A 12,096-nucleotide genomic window follows, 5' to 3' on the forward strand; every position below is an offset into this window, starting at 1 on the left:
AGAAGCCAGTGCACGAGCTTGAACATGACAAACTGGATCAGTGCTGCGAGTGTAAATCTCTGCAAGTATCCAATCGCAAGTATTTTGATAAATCAACTCAATCAAGGAGATGGGGACTCTCTGTAATGAGCCAACTGACCAGCTATTTAACTAGAGGAAAGCCATGGCCCTCAGCTCACCCTTCTGAATTGTCAGACCGGAGTTCAGGATTGTTTCCCTGGTATTTTCAAGAGAAAGTATGGGTTTTAATATATTTTTATCTCACTTTAAAATTATTATGGAGTCTCAAACAAGATTTTCCTCAGATTAAGTTTTCTTATAGTTAACTAGAGGCTTGAGAGAACTCAGGAATTAGGACGGGACATTAGTATTTATAATTGCTTTTTCTAAAAAAATTAACCATTTTGTATGTATATTATATATACATATATAATATATGTCTAACATATATAATGTTTATTATATGAGATTTATACTATACATGTGCATATATGTACACACACACACACACACACACACACGCATGCACATATTATCCACCTGTGACATAAATGATTCTTTGCAGAGAAAATAAAATACTTATAAAGACAGTAGAAACCTGTATTTAAGCAGCACAAAAGCAAACAAGTGAATCAGGAATCAAGCAGGGGAAAATCCCCAAAGATGACAATAACATTCCCTCCCATAATATATTTTCTTCCGAAGCTTGAAGTTGTTTCTCCTTTACCATGAAATGAAGTGTAACCCAAAAAACAGAGAATCTAGATGAAACCCAGTGACTCGATGCAGCAATGGACATGGATTTGATTCCAGGACTAGAAATGGTGTCCAGAGAGCAAGTCATGTTCTCATGTGATGGCTGTGTGTTGCCCACACTTGAAAACCAACCATTAGTAAGACATGTCGCTAATAGGGAATGGCACATCCATGTGTCCCAGTGTAGAGTACAGTCAGAGGCCGGTCTATTCTGGACCATGGGCCAAACAGAAATGAGAAAGCTTCTATATGATTCTAGCCACCAGACTTTTAAATCCTTTATAAGCACCAACATCCACCAAATAAAGCTTCAGACATCAGACATGAATCTTGTGACTTAATTCTTGACACTGACTGAATTTGGTGAGCTTATTAAGTCATTGTTCTGTAGACAATACAAGGGTCATAGGTCCAGAGTACTAGTTTATGAGGACATGCATATATCACTGCAAATGTCTGTATGTATAAGAATGTAGCATTCTAAGACTGAATCCCCAGTGAACTAGATTGTTGGGGGGAGGGCGGCAATGGGGGGAGGATGGGGAGGGGCACACCCATAAAGAAGGGGTGGGGGAAGGACTAGGGGGATGTTTGCCTGGAAACTGGGAAAGGGAATAACACTCGAAATGTATATAGGAAATACTCAAGTTAACAAAGAAAAAAGATAATATTTCTAATATATTTTCATCAGCACTTAAAATCAAATGTGTTAAGCTTTCTATTATATTGTGTTAGAATGTTTGATTTAAAAATATTACTTGAGTTCCTAATGTAAGTTTTATTAAAAACTCATTGAACACATTCGAAAAAAAAAAGAATGTAGCATTCTGCATAGAAAGTGAGATTTATCTTATGAGAAAAGCTGAGGGAAGTTGTCCTCTCTAAGGAAGAGCACAGCAATTGGTTGTCCAAAGCTAAAAAGTCAAGCCTGAAAGCATGCATACCACAAAAAGATTGATCAGATTGTATTTAAGAATGTGTGTGTCTACCTAAGTATATAGTCACACAATAAGAATTAGTGGGGAAAAAGCTGTAAGTTTGAAATAGAGTAGGGAACAATGATTTTAGATGGTTTGGAGGGAGGAAAGAGAAGGAAGAAATCTGATATATAATATACAGTCTTAAATATTCCAGAGAAGATGTTGAGCAAAACTGATTAACTTTAAAAGGTTAAATGATCATAGTAACTAAATTTTAGGATAGATGAACATTTCAAATTGATAGCATTCAAGTGCTAAAGCAGACCTTAGAAGATGCTAAGAATTTCACCTTCCTCTCCACCAGTTTTATTTGATAATAAATATTACAAAACCGTATGCAGATAAGATTTATTTCTGAACTAACCCTATAGTGATGTAAGTGGAATTAAAATTCCTTTTATTGATAGTCAGGCTTCTGGACTTTACTTCTTAATATCTTACTACCTTTACTAACACGTCAATTCTTTTCAACTATAACTTATGAAATAGGCTATCACTGTCAGATTGATTGATCTAATATCTCTAAATCTCCAAAGCTTTCTTATTTATTTTGATTATTAAAGTAAGTGTTAGCTAGTATTCATTATATATGCTATAAAATGAAAGAAAAAAAACCTAGTTCCTGAAGTTATTTTACTCTTAGCATAATTTGATTTTAGGTAAACTCCAATTCTTAGATTTCAAAGTTTGCTCTCGGATTTTATCCAGAAAACAAAAGCCATAATAAATATAAAGATTTTTCTATTTGATGTTGACTTCAAATTGAATCCTATGAATAATTTCCCTTGTTTATGAAGCTAAAAATATGATTGAACTAAATTACCGACTAATTTAGATAGACACCTAACCTATCATCCTTTTCCAGTTGGAAGCCCTAAGCAATCCCTTTCCTCATGTTCATTTGCAGATGTTGTTTTTTCTGAGCACAAATTCAGGATTAGATCAAACACTTCTTAGAAAAAAGAAAATGGACGAAATAAACTAAAGATCTTTGCTTCTAGCACTGACCCTATTTTCATGATTTTTGTTTTCAAGGATAAAATATGTTGACACTGCACTACATTAATGTCACCAACAAGTAAAATATCTGACACAGATCCTCAGCTAAGCCCAGTTTATAAAAGTTTGACATTAAGGTCTGCAGAAGTGGCACCACAGGTAATGACAGTGGTTTCTTTTCTTGACTGGGTATTCCCAGCCCAAACATGGTGGCCCTCAGTCACCTCTAAGTCCAATTCCAGGGGACCCAGTGACCTCTTTTTGCTTCTACATGTACCATGTGTGCACATGTTATACAGATGCACACACAGGCAAAATACCCGTACAGCAAAAAAAAAAATTTAAAATGTTTAGCATTAGGCAAACAGAACCTTTAGGAATAATTCCTACTGATATTATATATGCATCACTTAGAAATACTGCTTTGGGAGGATGGCCCTGTTGGGCACCAATGGGAGGAGACACCCTTGGTCCTGCCATGTCTGGAGCCCCCAGAGTAGGGGAATGTCAGGGCAGGGAGGTAGAAAGGGCGTTGTTTGGAGAGGGGGAACACTCTCATAGAAGGAGAGAGGGATGGGACAGGGGGCTTATGGATGGAAAACTGAGAAAGGGAATAACAGTTGAAATGTAAATAAAAAATATCCAATAAAAAAACAAATACTGCTTTGAAATTAAAATGTAGAGAAATGATTTGTTGTTCTTGCTGTTGTTGTTGCTGCTGTTGTTGTTGTTGTTGTTGTTGCTGCTGCTGCTGCTGTTGTTGTTTGGCTTATAACCAATTCTGGAAGAGTTAATATCATTCCCCAAGCATCTCTGTAGACTCCCTCCTGCTTTGCAGTAGCTGTCTTTAGAATTCCTTTTAGTGTGCTATAAAGTCAGGCACTGTTATGGCAGCCACCATGCACGTCCCCATCTGCACCTCACCACACTAGCACAGCCTGCCTATCCTCAGGCACAGTAAACCGCTCTTAAGTAATTATGCAATTAACAGCTTAAAAGTAGTGTTTAAAACAAGAAAGAAATATTATGGGTTGATATGGAGGGCACTAATTGCTTAGAAATACTCTGAGTCTTGCAAATGAAGTTAGTACACCCATAAAATTCGAGCCTGCAGCTTGTGGCCTCCTCCCTCACTCAGTCTCTGCCTTCAATTTATAATGGCTCCGACAGCCGTGGTCTCAGGCCATCAACTCCTCTGAGCATTAATCCCTAGGTAATGTCCTGTGGCTCAGCTGCTTCTGCTTAGAAGTGTCTGAAGAACTTCTTAGATACACACACACACACACACACACACACACACACACACACACACACACACACACAGAGAGAGAGAGGGGGGGGGAAGACACAGCCATCTGTTACTGTAAAATTATAAAAAATACTGTATTTTATCCCGCACTAGATCTGGCACCAAAGTGTCACAAGGTATCTGGTAGATATCTTCATCTCAGACAGCAAAGCCTCTCACCCGCTTAGCTCCATCCCTATCACACTGTTGATGGCCTCTCTCTGAGCCTGGCAACAATCTCTCTAACCATCTAGTTCCCAAGGCAGGCTGCCATAATGCCAGAAACACACATCCCAATTCCATGGTGGCTTAGTGTCTCCAGCTGCCACATACTCTCTTGAACTTAAATCACCACATGAAAGAACACACAACACAATAACCTCTGATCTAATTGATAAGATATAATTGTCCACCTAGACATACAAAGTCCTGTACGCATCCATCACTTAAGAACATTCATAACAACCTGTAAATGTGCAGAGAGGAATGTTGTTATAAAAATATAAAAAATAAAAAAGTATAGGGTTGCCTTTTACCCCCACTAGGTCCAGCACCTCAGTGTCCCAAGATATCTGCTAGATATCTTGGCGGAAACACATCCCAACTCTGCGGGGCCGGCCCAGTGTCTCCTGCTGCTGCACACTTTCTTACACTCAAACCGTCACATAAAAGAACACACAGCACAATAACCTTTGGCCCATTTGATAAGATATAGTTACCCACCTAAACATACAAAGCCCAGTACCATCCATGCCTTAAGAACATTGATAACAACCTGTAAATACACAGAGCGGAATCCTAACGTCACCTGCCATGGCTTCTTTCCCTCTCTCTCCTGTCTCTTCCTCCTTTCCATTCCAGTCTCCTCCTCTCCCTTCAAACTTTTCTCCCAACCATCCTTCCTTCTCGTCTAATGACAGGCCTCCTTCTACCCTGTATCTGCCCTCACCTGTATTTTACAAATTAAATGGGGAGAAAGTTCTGGTGAAGTCACATGAATCCAGAGTACGTGACTAGGCAGCTGTTCTTGAGGCATCAAAATACAGATAACTCCAGGGCAAACCACAACAGAGGAATCTTAACATCAGCCCCCATGTTCTTTCTGCTGCTTCATGTGGTGTGCGTGTGTGTGTGTGTGAAAAAGAGAGAGAGAGAGAGAGAGAGAGAGAGAGAGAGAGAGAGAGAAGGAGAGAGAGTTATTCAAGAACCTAGGTCATATCAAGATTATGTACAAATTTCTTTTCAAAAAGGCAAAGGTTGCCAACCAGAAGCACCTTACCTATTGCACCCATGGCACCTGGGGCACCTATGGCACCCATGGCATCCATGCCACCCATGCCACCCATAGCCCCTATGGCACCTATGGCTCCTATGACCCCTATGGCAACCGTGGCACCTGTGGCACCTGTGGCACCTGTGGCACCTGTGGCACCTGTGGCACCTGTGGCACCTGTGGCACCTGTGGCACCTGTAGCACCTGTGGCACCTGTGGCACCTGTGGCACCTGTGGCACCTGTGGCACCTGTGGCCAGGGACTTTTCTGCTTCATCACTGCAGCTCTAACTGAACTACTTGCCTTGTAGCATTAAATTACAAAATGTAAACAAGCCATCGTGGGGATTAGAGTACTTCCTGATGAAGCTGTATTTGTGGCGATACACAGCACAGCTCCGGCTTCCTTTTCCACAGATCATCTAAAGTGACCTGAAATATAACCTGCTTAGTGAAAGACACGATGGGTGGACACAAGTAAAGTATCAGGGGATAGAGAAGAGATCATTTGCTCTGTCTTGGACTTCTATCACTGGTGTCTATGTTGTTAGATAAAGTCCATTCTAAGGTGATAACATTGAACATAATCTTTCATTACGATTAAAGAAAAATATTTCAGATAATCCACTAATATTTCACTTAGATTTTGCATAAAATTTTAAATATTAGAAATTGACTAAAGTGATTCACTAAAACATTACCCAATCTTGAATAAAGTTGTTCTATTTAAAACAATTATTATTTTGTAAACAATAACATTTTATTTTTTTAAATCTACCTCAGTATATAGTCAAATTATTAAGCAATTACTGGGAAAACATATTAAATTCTCCTTGTCCTAAAGTATTAAAAAATTTAGGCAATCATCATCAAAAAGCTTTGAATTGTCAATAGTAATAACACTGTGTACTTCCTAATTCAATAGCTTATGAGGTGGGATATAAAGCAAAGCAAGTTTCACACATACCTTTGTTTATATTTATGAAATAGTAAAGCTTTCTCCTTTTAGTCATAGTCTTTCCAAATTAAGCAATTATAATTGTGGGCTCCATTGCTACTAATAAATTCATTTATACCTGAGTGCTAATTCAGTTATTAAGAAACTTAAAATTAAAAAATAAGGTAATTTTTACTGGTATTTAGCTATTTCTCCTGAATTATTATAGAAAAACCTAACAACAATAAAATAAAAATATTGATATCTTTCTAGATTTGTCTATATATGCTGATTTTTACAATATTTTAAAATTATTGACATATTAAGTTTTTATGTATTATTTAAAATTGAATTTTTGCCTTTTTCCTCACCTGGTAACTTAGCTGGATTTTACTTTCTTTCTATATGTGTAGCTGTATATATGTGTATATGATGCACATACATATGTATCGATATGCATATATGTCAATAATTCATTAATATTTATTCTATCTTACCACATTTGCTATTCCTATTTAACTAGGCCACAACATCCTGCTTATTTCAATAGTGAAACATAAATCTTCCTAACTGCCCTTTAAACTACTTTGAGAAAAGACAAAGTCAACGGAGCTAAAGCTAGCAATTACCTGTCAGTTGACAGGGCCTCCTGAGGTGGGAATCATGCACAGTCTTGCTGGGTTCCTGCCAGGCTGTGTCAGTCACAGTTGTTCCTCCTAAAGCAAATGAAAGACTGGTTACCAGCATTCACAGTTATACCCGTCGCGTATGTAAGGATTTTGAAATCAAGCAATCTGAGCACACAGTTGTAACTTGGTAGTCATTAGCCCCTTGTATGAAATTCTAGGCACTGAACAGTTGCCGCAGGCTCCTCATTTATGTATATAAACTCCTAAGTATTCACACAGCTGTGGTAGAACAGTGGTCCTCAGATGCTCCCTAGGAGCTTACAATCTATTGTCCCTTTAGAACTTTCTTGAATTTACTATCGTTCTCATGCATAAGTTACAGTGACCCAACCTTCAGTATGCACGATCATCCTAGCATCTAGCATGTAGACAGAATGTGGAGTTACAAAGTTTCATGCACCATCAAATCCTTAGCTAGAAAGACTCACTCCATGTCCCTTGCACACTGGAATAAGCCTTGACAGATGAGGGACAGCTCCCAGTGACTGAGAAGCTTCCGCTCCAAGCCACTTAGCAAAGACTGCCCATTCTGCAGTCTCTGTCATACGCTGACACAAACACATTGTAAACCGTGAAATCACAATAGAGCACAGACACAACTCAACACTCTGGGTTCTGTCTAAAGTCACTGGTACTCTGTGGACACTGAGTCTACAAGACAAGAGATTGTCTGTACTAACCAATGCCAGAAGGGCATCCAATCTGACTAAAGTGCAGATGTCCTTGGTAGATTAAGATCATCACTTACATCAGTAGAACTTTCTAGATAGTGTCAGGGGATCAGTTTTTGAAAAGAGAGGAAAAGGGGAATGAATTCCAGACTCCTATGCTTTCCAGGGGGTGGGGGGAGGAGAAAGAAGGATTACCCACAAGTTTACCCACTGCTGTTAAAGAAATGTTTTTTCTTGTTGCTATTGTCATTGCTCTGGTTGGGGTAGAAAAGAATCTCTCTCCTCCCTCTCCCTCTCCCTCTCCCTCTCCCTCTCCCTCTCCCGCTCTTCCCTCTATTGATCCCACTACCCCTCCCTCCTCCCCTGTGTATATGTGTGTGTGCACGTGTATGTTATGCACATGTGTCTATTTGTAGAGCATATGCTTAGATACAGAGGCTGAACCAAAAGGAAATCTCTATTATGCTCTACCACCATCCCTTGAGACAGTGTCCTTCAAGTTGGTCTGGCACACAACAAGTCCCAGTAATCTTTTAGTCTACAACATTCCAGTTACAGGCAGTGTGCTCATGCTCAGTTTTAACAGGGATTCTAGAGATTTGGAGACAGGGCTTCACACTTGCATATCTGAGACTATTACCCACTGAGAAATCCGCTTCTGCACAAAATGTCCTACTGACTGCATAACCCAGATGGTTTGGTACTAAGAATGTATTAAAAATACCACTCCCAGAGTACTGCTGTGAGGAGAGAAGAAAGGGGAAAGGAGACAGGAGAGAGGAGAGAAGAGGACAGACTGCTGGCCCATGCATGACCTTTCTATTGGATATATTATTTATTTTCATTTCAACTGCTATCTCCTTCTCTGCTTTCCCCTCCTGAAGTCCCCTATCCAATTCCCCCACCAACCCACCCACTTCCACCTGCCTTCCTTGGCATTCCCCTACATTAAGGCATCCAGCCTTCACATGACCAAGGGCCTCTCCTTGTATCTTGTATCAGATATGCCATCCTCTGCTACAAATGCTGCTGGAGACATGGGTCCCTCAATGTGAACTCTTTGGTTGGTGGTTTAGTTCCTGGGAATCTAGGGTTCTGGTTGGTTGATATTGTTGTTCTTCTATGGGGTTGCAAGCCTCTTCAACTCCTCCAGTCCTTTTCCTAAATCTCCAGTGGGGTTCAATTGTTGGTTGCTCACATCCTCATCTGTATTTGTCAGGCTCTGGCAGAGCCTCTCAAGAGACAGCTATAACATACTCCATTTCTTGGTATCTGCAATAATGTCTGGGTTTGGTGTCTGTATATGGGATGGGTCCCCAGGAGTCATGACTTTTCTAAATGACATTGATAAAATTTAATTTTTAATTAAAAATGAAAAAAGAACTAAAAAGTTAGACTCCAGAGAACCAAATAACCCTATTAAAAATTGAGGCACAGAACTAAACAAAGAAGTCTCAACTGAGGAAGATCAAATGGCTGAGAAGCATCTGAGAAATGTTCAGCATATTTAATCATCAGGGAAATGCAAATCAAAACAACTCTGAGATTACAACCTTATACCAGTCAGAATGGCTAAGATCAAAAATTCAGGCCACTACAGATGCTGGTGAGGATGTGGAGAAAAGGAAGACTCTTCCATAGTTGGTAGGATTGCAAGCTGGTACAACCACTCTGGAAGTCAGTCTGGAGGTTCCTCAGAAACTTGGACATAGTACTACCTGAGTACCAAGGTATACCACTTCTGGACATATACCCAAAGATGCTCCAACATATAACAAGGACACATGCTCCACTATGTTCATAGCAGCCTTATTTATAATAGCCAGAAGCTGAAAAGAACCCAGATGCCCTTCAACAGAGGAATGGATACAGAAAATGTGGTACATCTACACAATGGAATATTACTCAGCTATCAATAACAATGACTTTATGAAATTCTTAGGCAACTGGATGGAACTAGAAAATATCATCCTGAGTGAGTTAACCCAATCACAGAAAAACACACATGGTATGCACTCATTGATAAGTGGATATTAGCCCAAAAGCTTGGAATATCCAAGATACAAATCACAAAACACATGAAACTCAACAAGAAGGAAGGCCAAAGTGTGCATGGTTCTGACCTTAGAAGGGGAAACAAAAATACTCACAGGAGATGTGGAGACAAAGTGTGAGCAGAGACTGAAGGAAAGGCCATCCAGAAACTGCCCCATCTGGGGATCCATCCCATATAGAGACACCAATCCCAGACAATATTGCTGATGCCAAGAAGTATATGTTGACAGGAGCCTGATATACCTGTCTCCTGAGAGGCTCTGCCAAAGCCTGATAAATACAAAGGCAGATGCTCACAGCCAACCATTGAACTGAGAACAGGGTCCCCAGTGGAAGAGTTAGAGAAAGAACTGAAGTAGCTGAAGTGTTTTTGCAACCCGACAAGAACAACGATATCAACCAACCAGATCTTCCCAGAGCTCCCAGTGACTAAACCACTATCCCAAGAGAACACAGGGATGGACCTATGGCTCCATCTGCACATGTAGCAGAGGATGGCCTTGTTGGGTATCAATGGGAGAAGAGGCCCTTGGTCCAGTCAAGGCTCCAATGTAGGGGAATGTCAGGGTAGGGATGTGGGAGAGATTGGGTAGTTGGGTGGGGAGCACCCTCACAGAAGCAGGGGACTGATGTGGTAGGGGTTTTCTGGAGGGAAAACAAGGAAAGGGAATAACTTTTGAAATGTAAATGAAAAATCCAATAAAAAATAAATGTGGCAAGCATAAAATAAAATTTTGTTTATGTACACAACATAAAAAAATGAAACAGAAAAGTCAAACCAAACCAATCACCCATTGTTATTATGATACTGTGGTGGAAACTGACCAGATTTGCTTCATAAAAAGAAAATGGAGTGAACATATTTTTAATTTAAAACTATCCTGATTCTTTTTCATTTACTCTCACATTAATAGATCTGAAAAGGTCTGTAAGAGGCCACCTTGAGCACAGATCAACAAAGCTAAGGGCTAGAAGACAATTAGCCAATAAACTGCCAACAAAACCATTCTTTTTAAATATAAAAGAATTATACCAAATAAATCAATGATTTATTTATTTTATTTGTCTAATATTAAGAAGAACCATATTTCTTCTTAATTTTTTTTCTCCACACTTCAGTGACAACCAGAATTGCCTTTCATTGATCATTTATTGCTTTGTGGTCATGGCAGCAGATGGTAACATCATTGGGGAAACTGAGCACATAATTTTTACAGAGGATTTTAAGAATCACTAACCAAATATTTTGTCTTCAGGTGGAAGTTTCTGGAGTGACCTAGAACAAAAGAAGCAGAAACTTAGATTTGAATTTAATAACTAGGATATTAATCAAAAAGAAACTATAACATATACTGTGCTTTTTAGAGTTGAAATAAATTTTACCTCTTGTTGAGGTCAACTATGGCCTTGAATTCTCCTGATTTTAGATGATAAATCATAGTTATGAAAATACAATCTGCATCTGGAAATTTAGGATGAATTAATATCCATGAAACATGAAAAGGGAAAGAGTTGAGCTATTTCTACATATACTAAAGAGCAAATAGAAGGAAATCAATTTTCATCCCTAGAAATCTGCAGGGACTTAGTTTCAGACATTTCCTCTGACACTTCTTCTTCCACTGTGTGTGTGTTTGTGTATACATGCACACACACACACACACACACACACACACATACACACACACATACACACACAATCACACACACACATACACACATACACATACACACACAATCACATACACAGAGAGAGTGAGAGAGTGAGCAAGCAAGAGAGGGAGAAAGACAGAGAGAAAGAGAGAAAGAGAGAGAGAGAGTCAGAGACAAAGACAGAGACAGAGACAGAGACAGAGAAAGACAGACTGATAGAGATCCAGATCCACCCAGATCATATTTGCATATAATCTATACATGCCCTCTCCTATTTCAAATAATTTCTAGACTATTTGTGGCGTTTGCATTATAAATAATATGACATTAGTTGTTTCAGGGTTGTTGAGAATTATGACAAAATTGTGCTAATGTTTGTTCAATACAAATATAGCTCCTCAAAAATATGCATATTATATCTATGTCTACATATCAAAGAATCCATATAGAGGGTTGACTGTAATTGTAAGTATTGCGATGCTGATGTAAATTGTATCATATCATATAATACTATATGATATTATACATATATTGTATATGTACACATATAGCCATTATACTCATTATACTCTATAGGAAGGAAAACATGTATGAACAGTAATTAGCAGTTGCTGCTGAGGTTTAGTTAGAAAGCGGATGCTTTCCTGTGCGCTCCACAGCACTATCAGGTCTCCCTGAACAATCTTATCATGGCAGAAATAGAGATGAACAGACAGGAGTAATGTAATAGAAAGTACCCACTCCCTGGAAAGATACAGAAATATACGCAGAGCTCTCTCTCTCTCTCTCTCTCTCT

General features: G+C 39.1%; 1 protein-coding gene and 1 long non-coding RNA gene across 15 annotated transcripts in view; one reads left to right on the plus strand and one right to left on the minus strand.

Moving 5' to 3' along the window:
- LOC148002471 (uncharacterized) overlaps nt 1-12,096 on the plus strand; it is a 219,017-nt gene that overhangs the window by 204,693 nt on the left and 2,228 nt on the right. The gene's annotated exons all lie outside the window — the stretch shown is intronic.
- The window catches only part of LOC134480953 (uncharacterized), a 113,729-nt gene that overhangs the window by 39,655 nt on the left and 61,978 nt on the right, over nt 1-12,096 (minus strand). Inside the window, exons 5-6 of the mRNA XM_087577202.1 lie at nt 10,886-10,923; nt 6,862-6,948 (exon numbers count right to left, since the gene is read on the minus strand). Of these exons, the coding sequence (XP_087433328.1) occupies nt 6,862-6,948; nt 10,886-10,923 (125 nt within the window). The remainder of the gene's footprint in view (nt 1-6,861; nt 6,949-10,885; nt 10,924-12,096) is intronic.

The sequence above is a fragment of the Rattus norvegicus genome, chromosome 11 (assembly GCF_021556685.1).
Source record: "Rattus norvegicus strain SHRSP/BbbUtx chromosome 11, alternate assembly SHRSP_T2T, whole genome shotgun sequence".
Lineage (NCBI taxonomy): Eukaryota > Metazoa > Chordata > Mammalia > Rodentia > Muridae > Rattus > Rattus norvegicus.